At 40.8% G+C, this 27,715-nt stretch overlaps 1 protein-coding gene across 7 annotated transcripts; it reads right to left on the reverse strand.

Moving 5' to 3' along the window:
* CCDC68 (coiled-coil domain containing 68) lies at positions 1-27,118 on the reverse strand. Of its 7 annotated transcripts, XM_065598765.1 has the most exons (14): positions 21,373-21,483; positions 21,145-21,261; positions 20,657-20,708; positions 19,915-20,000; positions 13,586-13,728; positions 12,819-12,851; positions 11,311-11,454; positions 10,560-10,685; positions 9,748-9,876; positions 7,132-7,205; positions 5,889-5,994; positions 4,570-4,653; positions 1,575-1,651; positions 1-583 (listed from the first exon to the last, which is right to left on the reverse strand). In XM_065598765.1, exons 5-14 carry the CDS (start codon positions 13,706-13,708, stop codon positions 517-519), a joined length of 963 nt encoding a protein of 320 aa, XP_065454837.1. In that variant the 5' UTR covers positions 13,709-13,728; positions 19,915-20,000; positions 20,657-20,708; positions 21,145-21,261; positions 21,373-21,483; the 3' UTR covers positions 1-516. The 7 variants fall into 7 exon arrangements, with proteins under 7 accessions (XP_065454837.1, XP_023959134.1, XP_005296916.1 ...); XM_024103366.3 differs by lacking the exons at positions 21,145-21,261; positions 21,373-21,483 and adding an exon at positions 22,003-22,139; XM_005296859.4 differs by lacking the exons at positions 19,915-20,000; positions 21,145-21,261; positions 21,373-21,483 and adding an exon at positions 22,003-22,139.
* Between the last annotated feature and the right edge of the window lie 597 nt (positions 27,119-27,715).

The following is a 27,715-nucleotide window of genomic DNA, read 5'->3' on the forward strand; positions in this document are numbered from 1 at the left end:
TAAAGATTGAAAAGATGAAATATAATTTATTAAATAGCCTTTTACAATTAACATCTCAATTTTAAAAAGTTTGAGTTACATTACAGTATTGTGTTAAAATCTGATAAACACCGATCCTTTTTGGATATAATTATGCAAATTTTGGTTTGTTAATCCTGAATATGCTTTTAACTACTGTTTGATGTACCTCCTGGCCCATAAAATGCTTGTTGAAGATGGACTCTTCGATATGTAAGAAGCTGTTACAATGGTATCTATTTCACCATCAGCAATGTTCACAGGATGCTGCTGTCATTTGACTATCCATTAAAGAACACAATGTCTCTTCAGTTCTTGCCTTAAATCCAAATTTGTTTATTCATTTAATGACGCCTCTTCTGTCCAAGTGCCATTCCTGGTGGCCAAGCATGCTGTGTTATAACAAGATATGTAAAAGGACTGAATGGAGGGTCATTAGCAGAGAGAGACAGAGGTTCTTATGAGGAAGCTGGAAACAGACACCACTGATGGCCTCATCTAGCCATTTTGCTTCCGCAGCCTAGCTAGCAATGAGTAGGGGGACACCCCATCAATCCTGGATGAACTAAAAAAAGAGAAGAAAGATTACTCAGAATATGAAGCACACCAATATGAAACAAACTTAGTATAGGCATCTAGACTTTCTACTGTACCCAGATATTGGTGTGAAATGCACTTTTCCACTCCCATTCTTCCCCCCTTACAGTCTCTCCTCAGAGACCTGAATCATGGCTGCCTTCCCTCTGTAGTAATGACTCTCTCCCTTCTCCAGAGCCCATCAGTGCTGGTCCTCGGGTGAACAATTCACTTCCTCTAATGCAATTAAAGTTGATCCCACACAAGACCTGAGGGTTTTCTGAAAGGGTCTTAATGTTTTTTTCCTCCAGACATTTGTTTTGGTGAATGTGTAATTTTCTCTCCTATGTAATTACACACATCATTAAAGTGACATTAATGGAGATGGCATTCCTCTACTGTAAAATGTTTTTACAGTAGAAACTGCAAGCCTCTAAGCCCATACTAATCACAGTATTCAGCATCTTCTTCACCAATTATTAAAAGCTGCTTTTCATATTTAGTGTTGATCTGACAAAATTTTGTGCAGATGCTCACTAGTTGGTGTAGTTATATGATTTTGACTCCATAAGTGTCTCAGTAAATAAGACAGACATCATATCTCTTTCAAGACGGAGGGCATTCACATTTGCAGGTCAGAATGCAACATGAGATTTAGGCAGAAGGATACACCATTGATGGACTTATTGCCAATTGGACATTTAAGACCCCTGTTATTTAGAATGTCAATTACTTAATTTCTCTCTCACATTGAGGCTTTTGTTTTCTTTCTTTATAAAGAAACTACAGCATAAAAACGTTATGACTATTTCTAACAAGACCAAAATAGAATCATTCAAGCAGTTTGGAATAAATGTGACATTAACACACAAATAGCACCTATTAATCATTTGACACAATTTTTTACGATTAACAACATTTGCAGACAGTGTAGGAAGAGAGATTTCAGATATATGGCAATAACTTTAAAAGAATCTTACATTGTTGAGACACCTTTTGAAACTTTAATCTTGGGTTGACCAGACCAGAATTCCACCTTGTATTTAAGTTCTTTATTCTGAAATTGAGACATTAAATTAATTGCATTTCCACCAGTACATTATAGCATTTAAGGAAGTCAAAGATACTGTTTGTGGGTGCAATCCTCAGCTTGTATAAATCAACAACACAGATAAATAGAAACAAGTCCAATTAGTACATTGATTTTGATAGAGCTATTCCAGTTTACACCAGTTTAGGATTTGGCCCTTTGGGGTCTTCCAGAATGTCAATACAGTTTACAGGCACTGAGGGATACAATGCAGTGACTTTTGCAAATCTTGGTATGCTGGCCGAGCCTCAAAACCTGAAGAAACATCAAGTTCCTGTGCCCAGCATTACTGTCACTGTTTGGATTTTGCTCTCTTGGTAAGAAAATCCTGCCCAGCTGTTTTGAAGTTTAGGAGTATTTTTGTTAGTTGAAAAGCATTTTTGAGGGTTAAAAACTTTCCATCAAATCTGTTTTTCCAATACAAAGAAGAGGTTTTGACTACACTAATTTTTTATATATTTATATATTCTTCCATCAAAAAACCAATGCCCCCAAAATATTTTGATTTGGGTATTCTGCTGTGGTGCCTCATTCTCCTCGATGGCCTGGACAACATCTTGCATCATGCATTAATCTCCCGACTCTGGTCTGTCTGAAACATGGCAATCATTATCCTTTGATCTGTCTTGATTATTTAGACTGAGATCCTTGGGGGCAGGCATGACCTGGATGGGTGGTGGATGGGAGGGGATGGGATACGGTGGCTGGATGGGAACACTAATTAGCCTATACAGGTCACTTTGAAAATGTCTAGAACTATATAATTAGAGTTATAATTAACATAGCATATGTATTTATTATATTTATATGTGTGTGCGGATTAAATATAATGCCCCACACATACTGGAATTAGAATCAATTTACTGGATCTGCTATGACTGAAATTAAGATTCTGAATAACAGAAAAGCATTTTATTTGTAATATATTTAATGTTTGTACCAATGTAAATTCCAGAATTATAGACTAGTGTTTACAATGAGATGTCAAGAACTATATTGCTGCAATGTGTCATTACACAAGATTGTTACAAACTGTAAAATGTTGCCAAAAACCACACAAAACAATAACAGTATTGCTATTGAAGATTATGTAAAATTGCAAGAGGCTAGTTTCTATGCAATGCTGAAAATATGGGGTAATTATTTTGACAGAATGCACAGTTCTTCACTGTAGCCTAATGCTTTCCAAAATACCAACATGTAATATTTCCTCAGAAGCTGAAAGTGAGCAAGGGACATTATTAGAAAATCCAAATACACATGTTTTAAGACTATCAGAACATAAGAAGGGCCATATTGGGTCAGACCAAAGATCCATCTAGCTCAGTATCCTGTCTTCTGACAGTGGCCTATGGCAGGTGCCCCAGAGGGAATGAACAGAACAGGTAATCATCAAGCGATCCATCCTCTGTCGCTCATTCCCAGCTTCTGGCAAACAGAAGCTAGGGACACCATCCCTGCCTATCCTGGCTAGTAGCCATGGATGGACCTATCCTTCATGAACGTATCTAGTTCTTTTTTGGCCTTCTCAACATCCTCTGGCAAATAGTTCCACAGGTTGACTGTGCGTTGTGTGACTAAATACTTCCTTTTTTGTTGTAGTTTTAAACCTGTTGCCTATTAATTTCATTTGGGGATCCCTAGTTCTTCTGTTAGGAGAAGGCATAAATAACACTTCCTTATTTACTTTCTTTACACCAGTCATGATTTTAGAGATCTCAATCATATACCCCCCTTAATCATCTCTTTTCCAAGCTGAAAAGTCCCAGTCTTATTAATCTCTCTTCATGCGGAAGCCATTCCATACCCCTAATCATTTTTGTTACCCTTTTCTGAACCTTTTCCAGTTACAATATATCTTTTTTGAGATAGGGTGATCACATCTGCACGCAGTATTCAAGATGAGGACATACCATGGATTTACATAGAGGCAATATGATATTTTCAGTCTTATTATCTATCCCTTTCTTAATGATGCCCAAAATATATATTATAAGCCCTATGCTGAGAATATTTACACAAATGCTTCACTTTATTTGTGGTGTGTAAAGTTCACCATGTGGGTAAGTGTTTGCAGGATCAGGGCCTAAATTATATCCTCACTGCTAAAATTCTCTTCCAGGCACTCATTTTATATCTGCATTACTGCAACAACCTCCTCTCTAGCCACCCCAAAATGCACACTGCTTCCCTCCAGTCCCTATGAAATGCAGAACGCGGTCCCTCTCCTCCCTAACTCCCACTTCCAGCCTGTGGCCTAAAAGAAATTACTAAGGAATTATGATTAGGCAGAAGGCTGGCTGGGGAAAGTGGATACAAAAAAAGCAATTATCCTTTCATCCCTCACCTTTATGCTTTCATACGTTGTTTGTGTTCTCAGGTTGAGCTCTTTGGGGCAGGCACAGTGTCTTAGCACGTATTTGGAAAGTGCATTGGCAGGCAGTGGGTGCTACCATAGTGCAAATAATAACTGATAAATAGAAATTAGCAGTTTTGACTTTCTTCCCCCCAAACTCACCAATATTGTATATTGAATAGAAATAGCTCTAGGGACATAGGGACATGTAGGTGAGAGATTTCCAAAAGCACTCTGCTTTGATCTAACTTTGACCAAACTTACCACTGTGTTCAATAGGAGCAGAGTTAGACCCTTGCCGAATGCTTTTGAAAACCCCACCTGCAACTGTACCAACCACTCCCACTTCTGTGTCATCAGAAAAATACTTTAAGAATCTTATTGTACCATACAGTTGGCGGAAGATGATGATATAAATCTCTTGATGACTACTTGGGGGAAGAAAAAAGGAGACTCAAAAAGATGCAGATTTAAAATAGTTTTAGGCTCACAATTGTAGAGTTTGCTATGATACAATCTTTCCCTTTACCTGAGCTTCAAGCATATTTATCTTTTCTTTCATAGCCTTAATTTTTTTATCTTGGTTTTGTAGTCCGTTGTTCAGTTCTTCAATCTAAGAGTTAGAAAGTAAAGTTAGCAATGGTTTTCAAACCTTGTAATATATTAGATACACTTTCAATAACCGAACTTTAAGTAGGGGGATATGCTATCAGAGCATGAGGATCAAGAAAGTCAATACAGTCTGAAGTCTACATGATAACAAAAATGCTCTAGAGAAAGTGTAATGACTTGTTTTTATTTTTAAACAGATCATGAAGTCACACTTCCATTTAGGGTAACCCGTCTGCCTTTTTTATTCTTGGTCTCTGTGCCCAAACACACATTTATTCCCCACACGCAGCTTTCTTAGCCTAAGCAAGCTAAGGCTGATGAGACGATTCTCTGATGATCCTATGACGATTCACAAAATGTGAATTAGATTTTGTACAGGTAGATTAGCTGAGCACAGCTCTTTGTGATAGTAGCTCATATTAGTACCCTCTTTACATGGGATGTCAAGTAATAAATATTAAAATAGCTTCAAGTTTTGTGCCAGCTTTATCTGGGACCAAATCCTTTTTGCTTTAGTCTCTGACTTCACTAGGAGCGCTTGTGTGCATCAGGCAAGCAGGATTTGAGCCTCTAGTAAGGAACAGCCTATAGATTTCCAGACACCTGTTTATTTTATTGACTGTCTTACACAGTGCCTATAACTGCAGCAGCCAAGCATCATTAGAGACTCAATGTTCCCCATAAAAAGGCGGTTCATTTTGTGGAACATACATAAGAGGTTTGCAGCTCTTGTATTCATTGCTGCCTCTGCAGTAGTAGCTAACCAAACACTATTTCAGAAGCTACATTAAGTCTTCTCCTGGGGAGTGAGTATCCATGCTGTGTCACATTTTAGGGATATTCCCAATGTACCTTAAATTGGCTGGGGACTCAGTATTTCCTGATGTAACCCTACGGTATGGGCCTGTTCTCCTATGCTCCTTGGGCAGCTACCTCAGTCCTTCCATCCCACTTGCAGGACACAAAAACCTTCCTTTCTTCCTTCCTTGAAGCATTCTATTTCAATCACTGTCACTCTGGAGGTTAGAATCACCCCCATTTTTTAAAGTGTTGCCGCTTTCTTTTCTTTTAAGTTATATATAAAATAGTACATAACATCTATGTCTAACTGTTTTTGCATGTCCTGTGATGGAGATCATCACATCATCAATAATAAACTTCACAAAGTGAAGGAAGCACTAAAACAAGTCTCCAATTTTTGTTCCCCATACACTAAACGTGCTTGGTTAACCTGACCTCTTGTATCACACTGCGTAGGCTTTGATGCTGGGTCTGGATCACATGCTGCAAGTGAGAAATCTGTTCTTGTACCGTGAAAATCTCCACTTGAAGATCAAGACAGCTGGTGGGGAAAAGACAGATTACCAATAACTTTTTCAGTGGATATTAAGGGGATATATTATTCCCAAAAGATCTAATGAGTGGCCTGACATATGCTTTCTGAACTAAGAATATACCAACTAGCAATCTGAGCACCAACCTTTTGGGTTTGGCCAAAGTTGTATTAATATATGAATTATAAATACAGGCATTAAGATTCCTTTAGTGATCAGATCCAAAAATTTGCATTCCACATGGGATTCCAAGTCATTATATCGGCCTTGACTCATATCAGCTGTATGTGAACTAATTTAATTCATGGGTAATAAGCGCAGTCTGATATAAAAGAAGGAACAATTGTAGTTTATTTCTTACATTATCTTTAACAACTATATTCAATTATAGGAAAAACAGCACCACTCATACTTCATACTGGAAGAATAAAGTTTAGGTATAATATATTGGAGTAATTCTTCAACAGTTCATCATGGCACATACTGCCAAAGTAATAGTGTACTGCATAGTAACTTGGGAACGTCTACATAGCCTGTGGCAGTAAGCCTCCCAGCCTGGGTTGACAGACTTGGGCTTGTAGGGCTTGTGCTAGCTACGTTGAAAGTGCTTTGAAGTTGTGGCTTGGGCAGGAGCCCAGGCTCTGAAGCCTAGGGAGGGAGGTGGGCTTTAGAGGAAATTGAACTGAAGATAGAAATTATTAAAATGTATTCTTTGGAAGAGGCCCCAAAAGCCATTAAGATATTAATTCTGGTTAACAGGGTGGGGGTTGAAGTGGGTAGAATGGTTTCCGCTCTGCAGGCCAAATCCTGCAATCCGTAATTAGTCTTTACTCAGAATTCCTGTTAATTGAACCAAGAGTTTTCCCAGAGTAAAGACAGCAAGATTTGAGCGCATGCCTTCAGATGTCAGAGTAGTAGAGAACAATTACTTATTCTCTAAATAAACCCAGGTCTGGAAACCCTACTGGACATGTCACAGGAGAAATTATATTCTTCTTTAAAAAGTAAAGACAGTGAAGGCGTTAGGCCTAACATCATGTATATATCCACTACTTGGGAGAACTTAGCCAAGTTATTGTTAGGTATTTCAGTTGAAATAATCCTACAGAACAGAAAAAGCATTTCTTCATATGCAATTTGCTCACCTCTTTGTATCTTCAGAGTTTGATAGAAGCTTCTCTTCAAATGACTGCTTTTTTTCTATTAATGCTTTCTTTTCCTACGGAAAAATGAAGAAGTAATAATGTGCACATACAAAACATATGTAAAGTGATTAACTATTTTTTCTATCACTATCTGAAAACATACAAAACCATCAGAGATACGTCAGGTGTAACCAGCTGGAAATTTACCTACAGATATACCCTCATCCCCTTGCGAGGTCCAGAAGCATCTGTCATCATTCTGAATTGGGTCAGAAAAGGCAGGGTTACCAGGGAGCAGCTGTGTATTGATTTACAGTGGAAAAAATGATTATTTCAATTAGAAATCTTTTTTTTTTTTTTAAAAGGAAAGCCTGTCAGTAAGGAAGATTAGCTTTTTGACTGATATGTGTTCAATTCACTTTCTGCTCCAGGAACTATACCAAAAGGGCAGTGGTACTTTGCATTGCAAAGATGGATCTGAGGGTCAAGAGATTAAAATTGATCCAACTAGAAAACTTCTTCTTAAGTGACAAATTTAGGTCACTAAATAGTCAGATGTCAGTTACCAAAGTACAATAATTCCTAGTTGTAAATTTAAAGAGTACATTAATACATACAGCCACCCCATGATGTATCTTCTTAGCCTGTCAGGGTGAAATCCTGACCCTAATGAAGTACAAAAGAGTTTTACAACTGACTTCAATATGGCAAAGAACTTTAGGAGCAAGAGATATGAGTCAAACACATCAACATATAAGCCTTGTCTATCTATGGAGCTGGCTGAAAGAGATCCTAGCTGTGGTGCATGTAGCCATGAAAATGAAGCTTTGTGTGTTCTACCCACAGCACCTTTCCTCAGCCAGCTCCACAGTGCAACAGATTGTGTGCAGATTTGTAATGCCAAACTACATAGTGCTAAACCACATCTGCTATCAGCCTGGCCAGTCAGATGTGAGGTATAGGAGGCACCTCTGAAAGTTTCAGTGCATGGGGTAAGAAACTGGTGTGAGGTAAGAAAGGCCATGGGGTAAGAAACTGGAGTGAGGTAAGAAAGGCCATGGGGTAAGAAACCTATTGATGTGCATGAGGATTGCCTGGGTGTACCAGAGGGAAGGGCTTGGGAACACCACTGAGAAATGCTTCAGGAGCTGGGAGGCATTATACTCCGGGAGAAAGATGTTCAGAGGTATATTAAAAATATCGGAAGATGAGTTATTGTGGCTGACTCTACTCAGGTGTGCAAAAAGATAGGGATCAGGGAAAGTGAGGAGAGGGGACAAGGAACTGTCCCTCCACTTGGCTGCAGGAGCATAAGCCAACCACATTTCCAGTCCATCTGAACCTAACCACAAGAACAGGGAGAGAATCTAGCAGCACTGATGGAGTGATGAATGGGGTTAGGGTGGAGACATGGCCCACCTCCCAGCTCCTGTACTGGTGAGATACTGGAGCTGATCCAGCATGGGGGTGGGAGAGTGCACATGCTGCCCCTATTAAATGACATTGCAGCAGCCACTGCAGAATGAGCTTCCCCCACCGAATTATCTCTAGTCACTCATAATTGCTGGGGGAACTACCGAACTCTTCTACTGCCCCATCACAGGCTGCAGCTTAGTTGTAGCAGGAGCCTACCACAGCTTGGCACGACAAGTGACAAAAATGTCCTGAAAGCACATTGCATTTAAATGCTTTTAATCTGACTTTTTGGCAGAACTGTATTAGTGATGTGTAATCTTGCTGCATTCTTAATTACTCCAGAACAGATAGTGAAAGTTCAATTTTATGTGATATGTTCATTGCAATACCTTTCACTGGCTCACGATTATTTACTACAATTGGAACGTTGTTCTCTATAAACACTCACTGCTTCTGAATCAGCTGAGAACTTGGGAAGGATTTTGGAAAGAAGTTCACTACAAAGGGGAGGAGATTAATAGCATATTGCAATACAGAGTACTTTGACAATGCAAGAGTAGGAGTTGAAGGTGTTTCCTCTTAGAAACCATTGGGAACCAGGACATTTCAAGTCTCGTAAATTAGAATTAATTTCTGGCACTTAGGTTAAGTAAGTTAATTGATTTAAAAATCTAGTTTTTAAATAACAGAAAGAAAAAGAAACCTGACCCCTCATTTCATTTACAAATTACATTTAAAGGGCCTGATGCTCAGCTGATGTAAATTGAGATAGCCTCATTGAAATCAAGGGGACTTTTATACCAGTTGAGCATCTGGCCCAAAAACTTTTTAAAGAAATAGAACTCTTCTTTAGAATTAGATTGCAACATGAGACTGACAATAAAGAGTGCTTAGGCTTCCCTTTACACTGTAGTTCTATTACTTAAGAGGTAGGAGCTAATACAATTGAAATTGATATTTACTGTAGTTCCACAGAGCTTGACACCTTTACTCATAGCACCTGTTCCAGATCAAGAAGAATATGCAAGTGAGCAAGGACTGGCCACATGGCTAACAGCCCACAAGCTCAGGCCTCAGTATTGTGCAACAGATACTAACAAAAGCCACATAATGGCCTCAGAGACAGTGGCTGTGATCCTTGCATAGGGAAGTTTCCTATTGCCTATCCAGGAACTGCATGACTGGGCCCTATGAGCATACCTCTTCCATTCGTTGCACTCGTTTCTCCATGTCGGCAATCCGGCTGTACTTTTCTTCGAGTCTTTCAGTTACACAATTGACGTTTTCTAGATTTTGTTTCAATTTTTGCTCTTGCTCAAGTTTGCAGGCCTGTGGTTAGAGAAAATTGAAGGGAAAAAAAAAAAGCCAAAACCAATGAATGAAGATGATTTCCATTTTCAGCAAAACCATTTTGCTGCTATTCTTCAGTATGTTGCCAGTCCCACAACTGACCACCGGTAGGCCCTCTGTGAAAATCCTGACCACCTGTAGTCAAGAAAGATCCATGCTATTTCCCCCCCCCAACAGTGAGCAGTGAGAGAATAGGGCAAATTCCAGCCCTTTATTCCTGCCTTATTTTGAGCACTGTACCCATCAAATCTGAGACTGGACACAGGGAAAACAGAACAAGAGTTTTGTTTTAAGCTTTCCATTTTTATATTGTACTGTAGTTAAAGTTAAGCCTATAAGACAATGGAAGTCTGCATTAGAAGCCCTGACCTACATTTTCAAGAATGACTAGTGATTTTGGACCCCTCCACATTGGGTCTCCACCTTAAAGGGACCTGGTTTTCAGAATGTGCTGAGCATCCTCTGAAAATCAGGCCCCTTTAAGGAACCATCAGTTGGACCCACAGAGTCGTGTTTTTAAAGAGTTAGGTTTCTATTTATACAGCCAAGGTACTGATTTATTATGTTGACATATGGAGTTGCCAGCATATTGGACAGAAGGAACACTTGTATCCCTGTATGCTCCAATGTTTGCCTTTTCCACACACAGGAGAGTGCTGTACCTGCATCAGCTGTTTATCATCTTCATGCTTTTTCTTAAGTTCTTCAGACCGACTGCAGTAATTCTCATATAGACTTTTCGAGGCATGTCTTAGAGACTGTGCACCTGCTTCTCTTGTCGCATCCAGCTGGAAAAGGTCATTGCAATAGGATTAATAACGTAGGTCACACTTTAAAAGTTTGGTGTGGAAATCGGGTAGCACAAAAATGATGCAGTTGCTATCCTGTTTGAACAGCTGTTAGCACCAATTCTTGCAGGGAAAAAAAACCCTACAAACCCATAAAAATATATGGCAAATAAAATTTAAATTCTAATTTTTGAATAAAGGATGCAGATTTTCTATGTGATACAAAAGCCCCTCCTGACCAGAGATGAAGGTTGAGGGTTTAAAATGACTGATACATTTCTGACTGGTTACAAGCACACCTGCTCTAGACCACTGGCTGAGCAGACTTCATGCCAGGAGCCACTGCAAGAAAATCCAAACCCAGAGCACAGCCCGACAAGCTGTAGTTCCCAACAACGGCTTCAGTATGAATTCCACCATCAGCTAGTTAAAAATCTATTTCATCCTAATAAGAAAATCTGATGAGACTCTGCAGGGTTATTGCACTTCATAGAGAGGGCCATGCCATGATGAACGATTGCTTTCCTGCCACTGCTGGGATGCAACTTTAATCCAGGTAAAACTGGATCTTCTCTTCAGCTGACAAGCTGAAATATGCATTAGAGACTGTTAAAACGGAATGCACCTTGATCTTTAGTATTTCATTCTCCCTATTCACAAGCAAGAGCTGCTGGTCAGTCTCTTTCAGCTTTTCCAGGGTTAGATTGTAGCTGGAGTTAAGCGTGTCCTTCTCACCCTCCAACTCATTTCTGGGCACTCGGAAAGGTTGCTGAAAATGAACAAACATGAAAATAATTTGTAAACGACAGCGTTAGCAGACTGGGTTCATGAAGGTAACCCTGCCCTCATCTACTTTCCTATCTCAGGCCCCCAACCTGCAATGAGCTCCAGGTACCCAGGCCTGCATGGTGCTCATTGCAGGATCATGGTCTAGAATAATTACAAAGCAACAATCACCACAGTTTCCAGGTACTGACTAATTCCCCACCTTCAATATTACATAAAACAGTGTTCTATTTGTGCAGCTCTCCAGGGTTTTACATTTGAAAGCATTAGCACATCATTACCAATAAATAACTGCCTTTGGTTCTCCAGAGTGTTACTTCGTACATGAGGTTAATTAACATTTAGAATATTGCAGCATATGTTGTATTATAGTATTGGGACTAGCAGCAACGCCTATTATGAAGGTTGCCGGACACTTCCCATTATAAGACCCTCTTTTAGTTGCTTATATTTGCCAGACTTTATCCATTTGGGCTAATATTTTTCATGCCAGGTGTCTCCTTCAGGATGAGTATTTTTGGAATGTTTCTGCCAAAATGGTTCAGCCATTTCAGAATGATGCTAGAGAAAGTCCCTGCTTTGGAGCATAGACTAGAGAGTGGCCTTTCTATCAGTGCTGTGCCTTTTGATATTCTTCTTAATATTCACCAAAGTTTGGTCAAGCGCTAAGCCTTTGAATAATCACCATTTTCACATGCTCTGTAGAGATCTTAGACCAGGGGTCGGCAACCTTTCAGAAGTAGTGTGCCGAGTCTTCATTTATTCACTCTAATTTAAGGTTTCGCGTGCCAGTAATACATTTTAACATGTTTAGAAGGTACCTTTCTATAAGTCTATAATATATAACTAAACTATTGTTGTATGTAAAGTAAATAAGGTTTTTAAAATGTTTAAGAAGCTTCATTTAAAATTAATTTAAAATGCAGAGGCCCCTGGACTGGTGGCCATGGCCCGGGCAGTGCAAGTGCCACTGAAAATCAGCTCGTGTGCCGCCTTCGGCACGTATGCCATAGGTTGCCTACCCCTGTCTTAGACCTTGCTAAAATCTCCAAAATTCCATCCTTACTGAGCACGCTCCAGCCCCTCCTATCTCCTAGTGCTGACAAGGCTGTGTATGTGCCATCCCCACAGAGCGATTGAGCATGTTCTCGAGACAGACTGAAGGAGTTTAGAGTGTGAACAGAGCAACTGTGACTGGGGATGAAAGTGGGGAGCGGTACTGGGAGCTAGACGGGAGATGGTGAGCGGTTGTGCAGGGAGGGTTGGGACTGGGAGCTGCAGGGAAAGGGAAGCCTATGCATTTGATTTGTCATTTGCAATTTTATGGTTTGCTGCTTCTTTGCATACCTGATTTTGAATCTTTGCTAGTGTGGATCTGATCTGCAGGGAAAAGATTAGAAATAGGTCACAAAAAGAAAGATGATTTTTTCTTGTCAATCTGCCAGGTTAGTTATTCCAGGACGTTCTCCTTAGGTCAGCAGCAATGCAGAAAAGTTGCCTTTGGGAATGATCACCATTGTGCTCTTTTGCTTGGATACTAGAAATAAAACATCTGTCCTCAACAAGCCAAACCACATTGTCCAAGAGATCTCTGATGCAGAAATGGATGCATGGAACTTAACTATTTATTTTAGTGTCAGGATCAACATTGACCCAAAAGAGGGCATATGCTATAAGTCTCGCACATGTTTCAAAAATTCATCCCTTCCTCAGATATTGCATCACGAATATGACTTAGGATCATGGGACGCTTGAGAATTTTGGTACAAAATTTTCAGAGTGACATTCGGACAAGCATTTGGTCTGCTCCCTCATATGACTCATTATAAAGACAGCTGTGCATACCCCAATTAAATCCTTGTCTCAAACTAATCAATGTTCCTTGAGGTTGTGTGTTAGACTCCATTATAATGGTATTAGACCAGAAAGAGTTTAAGGGACAGTGAACTGTGAATTTTCCCAGTAAGTTTACACACACTTATTTAGCTTGGAAAATTTAGACCGTGTAGAAGGATTCAGATTTTTTATTTTCTTACTTGCAATGGGATGTATTCATTGTTCTCCTCCGGATCAGAGGACAAGACAGCACAATAAGAATAATGAAAAAATTGTACCTTTTTTATGTATTCTGTTTCTTCAGTGATTTGGGCACAAGAAGATCCATAAAGGACAGAGTTTCCTTCCATCCCTTGGTCCTCTCTTGTTACATGTTCTGTGAGCCTCACTGCAGTAGTCATTATATGTGCACTTCACTGCTCTGTATAGTTGGGACAGAAGTGAATTTTGTCTTTTATTTATACAAATATCCATAGAGAACGAACTTAATTTTGTACATGCAGCTACACATCCATTGCATCATTAATAACATATACAGTAAGGTTCATATTATACAGTTAAATGCCTTTAAGAAGACAGCTGCAAATATGACCTTGTGCATAATTTCCATATTTTAAAGGACCTCTCAAGTCTTCAAGATTTGTTACTTCCCCACCCCCCAACTGACTTAAGGAAGTCCCCTATAGGGTGACCAGACGTCCCGATATAATCGGGACCGTCCCGATATTTAGGCGTTTGTCCCGCGTCCCGATATTTTGCACTCCGCTTTTTTTTTTTTCCTCCGCCGGCGACTCCTCCCCCCATGTGTCCTGATATTTTCTTCCTCTCATCTGGTCACCCTAGTCCCCTATCCAATTGTTGCAACTGAATGTATGTTCAAATGTGCTGCAGCATAACACATATCAGTGATTTTTTTATTGTTAATCCAAATAATTTCAGTTTAAGTATTTGCTTATTCAAAACTATTGTTCCACCTGTCACTTCATTCCACACCCCAAAACTCCAATGTTATAGGAGTTCCTGTCTCTGCCATCTTACTCAGACTGAATAACACTGTACTCCACAAGTAGTTGCATTGATTTCACCAAGACTATGCAATGTAAGAGTGGCAGAGTCAGTTCCATTGAAATCAGTGGGACTACTCACACTGAAAGACAACAGCTCACTTTGAATAAGTGGCAAGACTGGACACAATGTTATAGCATTCCACAACATGAGTTTTTTCATCGCAGTGGGAGAGTCACAAATCAAAACACTTTTTTCTAAAGCAAGGGAAATTGGCTTTACACACCAAGAATGAGGTCCCAACCTGCTTGCAGTTGTTTCTGTGATACAATGGTGACATCCAGTGTCAGTTGGATTAATCTCAAGTGAACATGTATATAAACAGCAGATATAAATATATCTCAGAAGATATGCATATATTGCACTCCATTTGCCATATACAGAATCAGGTTAATGTATATATTTTTTAAAAAGTCAGGTTGTTAAATGTCTATGTTTGGAGTATCTTAAATGAATTAACGATTGCTCTTGCAACAATAAGATCCAATTGTAGTGTGCAAAGTTTTATTAAGGTTTAAAACATTAGTGGAGGAAGAGGAAGCAGTAGATATAGAGTGAGATTTTTCCAAAGTTTACAGCTTATTTTTTGGGTTTTGTACTTGTAAAATCTCATTTAAAATGTGATTATTTAAACACAAAATGTCAATTTAATAAGAACTTACTTATTATAGTAAGTTCCATTTAACTCAGCAACAACAATCCGATTCCTGTGCTACATGAGGCTTTGGCCTACAGCATCAGCACTTGTTTATTCATCCCAGACTGAAATTATTGCCTTACTAACAGGAAGTACCATCAAGTCAGCACATTTAATTAATTAAGGCATTTTCTCATGAAACCCAGTTAGGCAATTTGAAACTCTTAACGCTGTAATAAATGAGGGATGACACCACCACCATGAGCAGCATGGACCTGGCTTGCACATTTTGCTAAAAGAATCATCAGCAACTAATCCATGCTACAGAAGTTTTAACTGCCATATACTTCAAGTACCCATCTCCAGCAGAAAACAAAAGGAAAGAAACTGTAATTTCTTTAACATATGAGCTTTGGGTGCTCTTTACAAATATTTAAGACTCCGGTTTTTAAAAAGTTTACAAAATTACAAATCCAGCAATTTCAAGTCACTCCCATGCCAACAATCAAAGAAAAATAAATAAAGAACTCACCATTACCACCTCACAATTTTTCCCCACTCACCCAAAAGTTGGGATCATAGACAGGCATTTCAGAGTGCCCTGAACGTCAAGGGATTTGGACTATTTTAGACAGGAGTCAGGGAGTGAGTCCCAGAGATGAGGGGTCCAAAGTTGAGAAAGACCCACCAGCAGCCCCTTTCTTATAAGCTCCAACATCTCCGCTGATCACAGCTACAGCAGTACTGCATGGTGGAAGATGGTTACTCAAACAGATGGGTTATAAACACTTGATGGTTTTGACCCATAGAACAAGATTTTAAACTTCACCAGGAGACTACCAGGCAGTCAGGGAAGATCATGGCAAGAGATAATACAATCAGTGGACTGCCAAATTTAATATCTGCTTCAGTTCAAAATGGTCTTGAACAGGCATAGCCTCATGTGGAGCTCACAGCCGATGTCTAACCTCAAGATGACAAAAACATGACCAGTAGCACTGAGGCTTGCATCCAGCACCAAAATTTACAACCTCCTGGCTAGAATCACATGAGGATGAGTATCATCCTGACCACTGCTGCCACCTAAGAGTAGCTGGAAATCTAACCATATCCCTAGATTTTTGTGAACACAAACTAAAGGAGGACAGATATATACCATGGTCTAAGAGACTGAGATAATCCTGGCCATGTCTTGTAGCTGCTTCCCCAATCAAAATTACCTTAGTTTTATCCAGATTGAGTCTTCCCAGATTAGCCGTCATGTATACCCAAGTCTTACCAAAATTATGGGAAAGCACAGCTCTTGCCTGGTTGGACAGAATGGTGATAGACATCTGTGTATCACCAATATACTGAAGACTCATGTCTCCTTACCAACCCTCCTAAAGATCCCATGTACACGTTCCACAGGGAACACAAGACAGAACCCTGTGGAACCCCTTATACAAACACCGTCAGGAAGGAGGAAAACTTGTCCTCAAAAATTAGTTGTGAATGATCATCAAGAATGGAGCAACCCAAAAAAATAGCCTCCTCCATTCCTACTGTGGTCCAGAGGTCTGTTCAACACCACCTTGCAATCAACAGTACTGAAGGCGCTGATAGATTGAATAATGTCAGCTCTGACACTGCCTCTTCATACATAGCAAGGAGGAGACCATCTACCAATGCAACCAGCCTGGTCTCCAAGTCATTAAATATGTGACAGAATATATACCTATGTTCACAAAGGTGCACCTTGTGGGGTGTCATTTAAAAACTCATAATTTGCTGATCGATAATATCACAGTAAAATGCACATATGTGTTATATGCGAAGTTATAAACATAAAGCTGAGATAATGATCAAAAGTATGTTTTCCAGATAAATCCGGGGGTGGCCAAACCAGTTCCTCAGAGACAAAGAGCAAGACGACGCCTCTGCCAGATGTAAACAAGGCTGATGGACCACTACCTGCTAAGTGATCGTTCTTTGGTAGGAAAGTGGGTAGGAACAAAAAAAATCTACCGTATATACTCATTCATAAGCCAAATTTTTTTTTAGTAAAAAATGGAAGCACCAGAGAAGGGGGTCGGCTTATGAACAGGTATAGAGAGGGAGAGGTGGGACACAGTCCCTCCCCCCCAACAAAGGGGGCAAGGAGAGGCAGCACAGCCAGCAGAGCCAGAAGGGAAGAGGCGGGGCCAGAGTGTCTCCACTTCTGGCCACGCTGCTCTCTCCCCAGCCTCCGAAGCAGCTCCAGGGCTAGCAGGCTTCAGTCACGCCGCCCACCCGGCCTGCCGGAACATGCTGCGGCTGCGCCACCCGGTCTGGCCCGCCAGAGCAGGCTGCGGCTGTGTCACCCAGCCTGCCAGAGCAGCTCCAGCCAGGCCAGAGACATCCTCCCCGGCCCTCCCCAGATAAGGTGGGAAGGGATGGGATGGGGAGAGTGTGGGGGTCCCAGGCTAGGGGTGGGGTCATGTCAGGGGTGGTCACAGGGGTTACTCCCCTGACCCCCAGCTTCTCCCCCCAAAATTTCTCTACCAGTTGCTGTCCCAGCCCATCAGGGTAAGCCGCTGGCAGGCTGGGTCACTTTGTTTACTTAGGTTTACCTCCGTGCCTGCGTCTCGGCCCGCCAGCGGCTTATCCTGATGGCTCGGGAGCCAAAGTTTGCCTGAATCTGCTTATGAATGGGTCATAAAAAATTTCCATTTTTACTTATCCATCATGGGGGGGGGGTCGGCTTATAAACGAACCGGCTTATGATTGAGTATATATGGTACATCTTAGCAAAGAAACAGAATGGCATGACCTTCCACACAGACTGCCTGTCACCTTGCTCCCAGCTGGAAATATTTTTCAAGAGGGGGACTCAAGTTATAAAAAGCAGGGGCAAATACCTCAAAACACCCCCTCTCTCTGCCCATCACATTCTCTGCACCTGAAAAGACAAAGGAAGCAGCCCCCAACCTAGAGAGCTGGCACAAAAAGCAGATCATGAGTAATAAAAATCATTTAGATACCGTGGTAAAGGATACGGTATAAGATCCTTAATAGAACTGTATTGACCTTGTAATGCCAACAATTAACATTGCACCACTAGCTTGTTAAAGATAATTTTTGAAGTGACATTCTATTACGTTTTAAAGCATGTTAACAGAATGAAATGATACAGGGAACTTGATTCCCCCCGCCCCACCATGCAGATACACACACACACACACACTTTATGCAGCTCAGAGCTTGGAGTAGAAAGAAATTCACTGGCCTTACACTCAGAAAGCACAGTCTAAAGGGCATGACATTCATGGAGAAATCCTTTGGCACTCTGGATAGATGCCAACTTGCATCTTCCATAGGTGTCCTACTGCAATATTCTGAAATTGCCACTTGCGAAGTAAGTTACATTTTCTCTGTCAGCTTTGCAGCTGCCAGGTGTGACAAGCTGGGAAACATCTGTGTTATAGTTTGTGAATAAAGTGCATACTTCTGTGTTTGTTTATGATGGGTTACTTGCTATGGAGTTAGATCCAAAGGGCTTGTTAGGGGAACCAAAGAGAAAGGCAACAAAATGGCCCAGAAAAGGAGCATCCCAACACTCACACTCAACCGGCAGGTTTAATTACAGCATGATGAGGCAACTCCACAACCCCAATCCTGGCGACAGAGCTGCTTTGCCAAAGCTGAGAAGAGAGCTCAATGGGAACCCTAAACCATCGCATGTCCCTGGAGTGAAAGGGTTTACAGGAGGCAAATGCAGTCGGGCCTGTTGCATTAACACGGTTCAGAAAATAGGGAGCTGACACCCAGAGACGCAGTCCCAGAATGGATGAACCACGCAATTCCATCCAGTTTGAGGTGCGGCAAGCCCAGCCTGTCACTTAAAGGTCCACTTGAGAAGGACTAAAAAGTTCGAAAGCACTGTTCGCCATATAAGCATGACAACTAGTTCCTTTACTATAAACATCTTTTCAGAATAGGTCCCATAAAAGTAGAAATACCTATTCTGTGTCATAGTTTGATTCTTCTTTTTACTCTCTACTGTTACCTGCTTATGGAAATCTCTTTTACATGATTAGCTTTAGGGTCTAGGGGTTGGCTGGTTCGTAGTTATTTTAAAGGGCAGCATGAATTTGAGTATCCAAATTGGATCATTCAAAGTTAATCTTTAGACAACCAGCATGACGCAGGCACATATTTTCCACTTGGTTGTAAACTTTTCTCGGTATAGAATACATTTGAATGCTACAAATTAGAATTGGATGATGACTGCAATGCAGTGTTAGCATACATTAATTTCAGTGAAAAGTAGCCTTTTGATTCAACAATACTCAGTAAAAATGTATTCACCTTTTAATTTGCTATTCATGAGTACCTTTGGAAAGTTTCTTGGGCTATTTTGTTCTCATGCATGTTTGAGCAATAGTTTGTATGAATACCTGTATTTACACGTGAACGCTGCTATTTGTGCTCAGAGAAGAATGTTTACTGTTCATTATTCTCCAATTTAAAAGGTTTCTCTCATCCAATCATGGTACAGAAACAGTATCAGATGATGCTGGTTGTTAATCATACAGCACAAATATAACTGCAAATAGTCAAAGGGAACAATTCGTAAACAACCCATAAACTGAAAAATTGTTCTTCTGAGTCGTTTGGCAAATATATTTATAGAAAGCAGGATAGGTTCATGAAGAATATGTGTACTGCTAAATGACCTAGATTCACTGGATAATTTATTTACAATAAATAGTTCAGGCAACTATCATACAAGAGTATTTTCCCCCCATGAGAATATAATCAGCTATTTATTTTACTCTTTACCAAAAGCATGTGTGCGCGGAGGTGGGAGGGGGCGGGAGTACGGGGGCCAAGACATGCCTGGATTTTTCAACTTAATAAACAAACAAACATGCAAATATTTACTCTGTCTTTAGGTGCAATGAGGGTGTCTACATTCACAGGGAGCAAAGTTCCTCGTATCAAGGGACAATTATCTGTGTTGCCTGTAACTGCAAGAGATGATGCAGTAAGCATCCTCTGAAATAAATCTTCATCTCTAGTACATGCCTGATTTAGGCAAAAAGCTAAATTAATACAGGATTACGGTTGAGATGTTTATTTCAGATTTTTTGAAGTTATCAAATGGTTAGGTCCTCCAGTAGCAATAAAAAAGTGCATTTACTTTTACTATAGATGGTACAGGCATTAAAATTGGGGCCCCACTCTAGCAAAGCACTATACCAGTCCCATCTACTTCAATGGGACTACCCACACACTTAGAATTAATCATATGCTGCAGTGCTCTTCTGGAGAGGGGAATTTGTATATAGGTAGCATGTGTAAATGGGGTGGTAATGATTCCCATAATAAGGGTGATGGGACACTGGACAGCACTCAGAAGAAAGGAGTTCTACTCCTGCCACCAATCTGGTGCATGAAGTCACATCATCTGTAGGTGCCTCCGTTTTCCCTCCCATCCTGGCTGTCAAGCTTCTTTAGACTGTGAGCTGTTCAGAGTAGAGACTCTTACTACATACCTGTACAGTGCCTAGCACAATGGGGTCCTGATTTCATTTGAGGCCTGTCCATGTTATTGTAATACAAATAATAAACAAGGATTTTCCCAAACTGTACCCAAAAAAATCAGAACAAAAACAAATCTCACCTTTGGGAGGAGACATGTGAAGTGGTATTTTTTTCCAGAAGGTTCTAAGTACCTGAAAACAAAGAATTATAGTAAAAGTGCCATTGGAAATAGATGCAGCAGCACAACAAAATTAAAGCTGTCAAGGTCAGCCTCACACTCCAGAGCCTGTAAATGCCCAGAACATCACCACTAACGGACCCGGGCCACAATCACATGTCTCCCCTCTGACTTTTTGTCTAGACTGATATTGTTGGATGGAAGATACACAATTCAATTAATTAAGCTCTGATGCTGCACATACTTAACTTTACACACCGTGAGTAACCCCACTGACATCAATGAGTAAAGTTAAGCTCATATGTACATTTTTGCAGGATCGGTGCCCTTGTTTGTACATCTAAGCACAATCTTTTCCCTTCTTTGTGCTTCTATTCCTCCTTTATTCTAATGAAATCACCCTTAGATGTTACTGTCCCTGAAATACCTCTCCATGACCAGAGACTCACCACAAACATTAAGAGGTCTGCAATGCTGTCCCTTTCTCATGTAGACAGTGTTGTTGTTGCGCCCCAGATATTAGAGAGTCAAGGTGGATGAGGCTATATCTTTTATTGAACCAACTTCTAATGGGGAGAGAGACAAGCTTAGAGGTAGAAGAGCTCTGTGTAGCTTGAAAGCTTGTCTCTCTCCCCCAACAGAAGCTGGCATGCAATGAAAGATATTACCTCACTCACTCTGTATCCCTTTCTCGTGTTAGTTACTAGTGTTACTCACAGGAGGATCTGAACAAGTAAAGGGTTGGGAGGATGGGTCCCAATCAAGCACTCACATTCTCCACCAACAAGATCTGCTAAATGTAAAACTCACCGCCACATCACTTTGTTCACATTTCTAACCTCCCACCTGTCACACATGTAAACACCCACAGCATTCCTGCCCAGGGAGAGCGTGCAAAACCTAACCCACTGAAACCCCAAAGGATTTCTGACTGAGAGAGGAAAACCTATTAAATCTTGTGCTATGCAGTGGCATCCAAGATGTGTCCGGTGCTTTCCATCCATGGGGGGGGGGGTGGAGGAGAGGCAGCCCCCAACCTAGAGAGCTGGCATACACAGCAGATCATGAGTGATAAAAATCAGCTGAGTCCCCTCTACCCAGCTTCCACACCTGCGCATTTCCAGCCTCAAATGATCAATGCCCTGAATCTCTAGGGACAGGAAGTGGCAGCCCTTTCCCTTGTTCTCACTGATCCGGGGAAGGAGGGGCGACCAGGTCCTGGGCACGCTGCAGGGGCCCTGAAATGCCCCTTTCTCCTCCCCAGCTCGCTGGCCTATGGAGGAATCCGGTGGGCGACAGCTCCTTACCTGCTGAGCCGCCTGCTCTCCTCGGCTCTCTCCACTCACTCGCTCCTCTCCCGGGCACTCACGTCCGGGGACGGTGCAGCCCGGCCCCGGCCCCGGCCCCTCCCTTCTCTCCTCCTAGCAGCAGAGGCTGAGTCCCCTGGGAGAGAGAAACTCGACCCACTTCCCTCTGTGTTTGCTATGTACACAATGGAAAGGCAGGGCAGTTTCAAAGTCTATTGCCACTGAGCTAACCAGGTGAGAGTGTCAGAGCAGTGAGTAAAGCCATTGTGTTTTTTTTTTTTTTTTTTTTTTTAATATTCAACGCTGCCCCTTGTAAGATTAACAATCTCTCTTGGCAAATGTACTGCCAGGCAGGGCAGTTTCTTTTTCACCCTATGTCTCTAGAGTGACAAATAGTCTTATTTTGTTAACAGGGCTTTGTCAAGCATCTATAAATCACTACACAATAATGATCAAGGTGCAGTGCATTTCCAGGGGGTTAATAACCATCTTGGATGAAAGCCAGGGCTCCAGGTGTGCAAAAGCCAAAATCATTAACTCCAGTCGTCACTAACTACTTCATTGCTGCCTAATGTGCCAGTGAGTTGGGGCAAAGTGCAATCCCAAAGCCCTTTGAAGTTGCATTTAAGAGTATGTGATGGCTCAATTGCATTCAATGGCAAGGAACACTCAGCAGTGACTTGAGATTAGTGTTATGTATCTTGCTGTTGCTGAGTTCTGGGACAGGGGAAGGAGTATGAATCTCTTTTAAGGGGAGAGGTGGTTTCAATTGATCTGTACAGGGATTTTCTATTGACTTGGCCCCAAACCTGCAATGTGTTCCACGCAGAATAAGACTCTACCCACACAGGTCCCATTAAAGCATTAGGACTTGAGGTTTTAGCTTTCAAAGAGCTGTTCCTAAGCCAAGAGTGTACATGAATATGTACACTTCTCTTGACATTGTAGGATTTAATGCCCTGCACATGAGCCAGTCAGATGGCTTCAGTCATCTTGCCACACTCCATTTAGCTAAGAATAGGCCACCTGACCAAACAGCAGTGAGGCCCTAACATAGTCGTATTTGAAATACTCTGTGAGGATACTTGCCTTAGGTATAATTGGATCAGACTAGAATTGGAGGAGTGCTGTAGAATCATCCAATGAATCAATATTTTTAAGTCCTACTGACTCCCACACAGTTATAGAACATGATTCTTCTTAAAAGACAGCTCCTTTCAGCACAAAGATATCCAGAATCCAAATGCCTCTTTCCAGCAAAATAAGCAATCTTGAGTGTCCAATGTGCAGTCACGCAGGAACAGGTATTTCACCAGAGACTGGAATGGGTTCTTATAATAACTCTAGAGCCCACATAACAAACAAGATGCACAGGAGGGCTGTGAAATACCATAAGGGCTCAAACTTAGTCCTGGGTTCATTGGACTTTTTCATTACATACTGTATTGAATCAGCTACCATGAAGCTGGTTTTCTATGATACACAAAAGCTTATGTATAAAAGATCAGACTATAGATTCATAGAGTCCAAGGACAGAAGGGACCATTGTGACCATCTAGTCTGATCTCCTGTATAACACAGGCCATAGGACTTCCCCAAAATAATTCTTAGAGCAGATCTTTTAGAAAAACATCCAATCTTGATTTTAAAATGGTCAGTGATGTAGAATCCACCATGACCCTCAGTAAATTGTTCCAATGGTTAATTACTCTCACCATTAAAAATATACAAAATTCCAAATTCTAGCCTCAATTTGTCTAGCTGCAACTTCCATCTATTGGATTGCGTTATACTTTTCTCTTTTAGATTGGAAAGCCCATTATTAAATATTTGTTCCCCTGGTAGATACTTATAGACTGAAATCGAGTCACCCCTTAACTTTGTCTTTGTTAAGGTAAATAGATTAAGCTCCTTGAGCAGGGCCGGCTCCATACACCAGCGCAAGAAGCTGGTGCTTGGGGCAGCCAATGCAAAGGGGTGGCACATCCGGGTCTTTGGCAGCAATTCGGCGGCGGGTCCCTCAGTCCCTCTCAGAGCAAGGGACCCTCCACCGAATTGCCGCCGAAAAATGAAAGCTTCGCCACTTGGGGTGGCAAGAAAGCTAGAGCCAGCCCTGTCCTTGAGTCTGTCACTATAAGGCTCATTTTCTAATCCTCTAAGGTTTCAACCCTTGTATTGCTTTTCAATGGATTTAGTTCTAAATCTTGCTATCCATCTAAGTAAGCCATAAAATGTCAGAGTCAAGTCCACACATCCATTAAAAGAGGAATGCGTAATTCATATTTTGGCATAGACTTGCTCTTCCCCGCATCCCTATTCTACACATTTGTGTTTTTTACAAGTAAAACTTTAAGCTTAGTCGGAATTTTGGGGTCTGATCCCAAAACCTGTAGAACTCAATGGAAAGACTCTCGTTAACTTGAATGGCCTTTGGATCATTGTTCATAGTTTGATAAAGAAAACTGGATTGTTATTTTACTGAAAGTCTAATAAATCATCTGGATCAATTATTCTCCATATGTGATGCCCATTTTAGCCCAAGAATAAACAAAACTTCTGTCTATATTCAGTACTCATGAAAGGAGCCAAATAGGCATCCTGGAGATGGAGAAGGAGGTGCACTGTTTATCCGAACAATAACACAGTGATATAGCAAAAGGTTACTCTCACATCTCTGCTTTTATGCTTCAACCATGATCTAGAAAGACCCACCCTGATGCCTTCTGAGGGGATAGTTTAGTCTCATACCTTTCCTGTCATTGGCTTCTAAACTGCAAAAAAAGGCTACTGTGTGGTCTTAATCAGGCAAAAATTAAATCAAGCAGAATTTGGCCCAATGGTGCCAATTAGAAGCAATTGTAGTGGTAGTTTTGTTGATGTGGATATTTGTTCATTAAGAACTGGACTGAGACCACGGATATGTATAATGTAGAGCACAGTATGTGTAAACTTGCTGATTTAGCTCTAAATTTGCAAGTGTATGTCAAATGGAAAATAGTGAGGAAAGAGTTTAAAATATTAAAAAAAAACACACATATTAGTGTCACAATGCAGGGCAAATGCACCTGTATTCCCCCTTGATGGTCCGCCAAGGGCACCCACTCCTCAAACATCACCTCTTTTGGATAAAGACACATGTCTGTCTCCCTCCTGACTGGGTTTTTTTCAGGCTGACCACTTCCCTAACTATACTGTGATATCCCCAGCAAGCCAGATGTTCTAAACAGGACAGTGTCTGCATTTTGCTTTCTTTCTGAAGACTATGAACAGCTATAATTGCCAGCAGTCACAAGTTACCACATAGATTGTTATAAGAAAGCACATTTAATTTAAGGTGAAAGCATTAAAGAGAAAACATAGTAAAAACAATAAAAGAACCTACGCACATGTTAATAAGCTCACCCCAACTCCAACTCTGGGCTCTGGTAGCTGTCAGGCCTTCAAAACCCAGAGCTGGGTTTTTCCCATGGTTACAAGTTCAAAACGGTTTCAGATTCAAACCAGAACAAGCATGAATAGTTCAGTCTTTCCTTTATACAACTTGGGGCTTTGATCTTGACCTCATATAACATGTGATCAGCAGAAAAGGCTTCAAAAGGCAGAGTTTTTGCATAGGTGAGGAATTTGCATTAACCTCTCCTTAGGTATTTTCCAGGAAATCCACTTCACACAGATTGTCCTAAAAGTCCATTCTTGTCTGTCACATTACCCTTTGATCACCCAGGCCTTACATCACTTCTTCCTCCTAGAGAGGTTGCATACAATTCTGGCCCATAATAATCCAAACATTTTGCATTTAGTACAATGGACCCCAAAGACACTTCAACTTCATTCATTAAGATTTTTCAAGGAAATTACCATATCTGTCACAATTAGGAACTAACATCCTCTTTAAAAAAATCATTCTTATACAAGTTACAAGAGCAATTTATAGAAATGCAAGTGAACTACAGGTGAACTTAGTTATTGCACAGGAAAGCCGTTTGAAATAGAGGAGGAGAGTTCTTTTATGATAAGATTATATGGATTAATCACCAGAGGAACATAAATGGAGGTGGACAAAATGTTCTTTCAGGCAAAACTTCTGGGGTAAAGGATTATGACAAATACAGAGGCATGTTTTGGAGAAGAAGGGGTGAAGACTGTAGCCTTGGTATTGAGTGTAAATTTCACAAGAATATTGAAATGCCTATGATACACAAAAAATTCCTTTCCTTGCACAGTCAAAAGCTATCTGTTTCTGCCTGTTAGCTCAGTCTGATCATATGTCCATGTGCATCTGTCTTCTGGGTTTAACTGGATGCCCTCTGGGTATAATCTATTGGCTTTGGAAGTTCAGATTTAAGTCTTAATTAGCATTTGGTATTACATCACTTTTCAGGTCAGACCAAGGTAGTAATTTCCTTGGTGAGAAGTACACCTGTTAGAACAAAATACATTCCTTTTGAAAACCAGTTTTGGCTGATTCATGTTTCTTCCAGTCCTAATACATAACATGAACGTCAGTCTATATTATTCTGGAATGCCCACTTCTTAATGGATCCCACCAAATGCATACCTACTAATTTTTTTATCCTTCAAATATCACAGATAATGCCATCATTTAGCCAGAGCTAAAAATAACATAGCTGAAACCAGTCTTTCTGAAGACCTTAAAAGCAGTTCCTTCCAGCAGAGTTCTCTGCACAACAGTTAAATAGCCATTTTAATTTACCCACACATCCTCAGAAAAATGTTCTTTAGCTAAAGGATTCATGTTAGAATTATTTCAATAACAGACAGACGACATTTTGGCATCAGACTGGTTTAACACAAACCGTACATTGACTGCCCTCACATGGGAAATAGTTCACTTGATCTCAATCCAAAAGGCAAGAAAAGGCATGAGAGAGAGCAAATATATTGTATGGCTGTGGCCCCTGTATAACCACTTTTCCACCCAATTAAATCCTTCATGAAAAAGAGCACTACAGAATAAACTTCACTTTGGTAAAAAAAATAATTTAATAAATACTGCTCAGAGCTGCATGCAAAACACACACACACACACACACACACCATTGAGTTTAGTCATACTCCTGGCAGGAGTTACCTCTGTTCAGGACTGCTCCCAAACGGAATAGAACCATGCATTAAAGGCCAGATTCTGGCATCCTCCTTGATTGTATCAGCGCTAGCCTCCCAAAAGGAGCCATGACATAGCAAGCTGGGTGTAAAGAGGAGCACGTGTTGCCCTCCTCCCAAGGGTTCAGCATGCATGCCAGGAAGGATTCTAGCTGACTCAGCTCGGATTGCTCCTGAAGTTCCCAATACAGCATTATGTCGAATTATAGTTTAAAGGCACAATTCAGCCATTCTGCTATGTCTGTAGTTGATGAATGTGTCCATCTCTGTGGGATTTTGCCAACCTCCAAAAAAATATCCAGACACTCAAATGTTAGTGTGTGTTGAATGGCGTCAAAGCTACTGGAAGAAAAATGTATTGTGGCAATTGCTCTTACACGCACATAAATATTGTTTTGTGACTACCCATTTTCCCCAAAGGAAGTAACCTAAATTGTTAAAGCCGGGTGTTGAAACTAAATAGTAACAATCCTTCAACAAGGAGTAAGAGACAGCAATTTTGCCTCAAGTGTTTAATAGTCACCAGGGAAGCCTGGTAATTAATTTATTGCTTTAATTATACAGTACTGTTCCTGTCAATGTCTTTTTT

Source organism: Chrysemys picta, chromosome 6 (genome assembly GCF_011386835.1).
Source record: "Chrysemys picta bellii isolate R12L10 chromosome 6, ASM1138683v2, whole genome shotgun sequence".
Lineage (NCBI taxonomy): Eukaryota > Metazoa > Chordata > Testudines > Emydidae > Chrysemys > Chrysemys picta.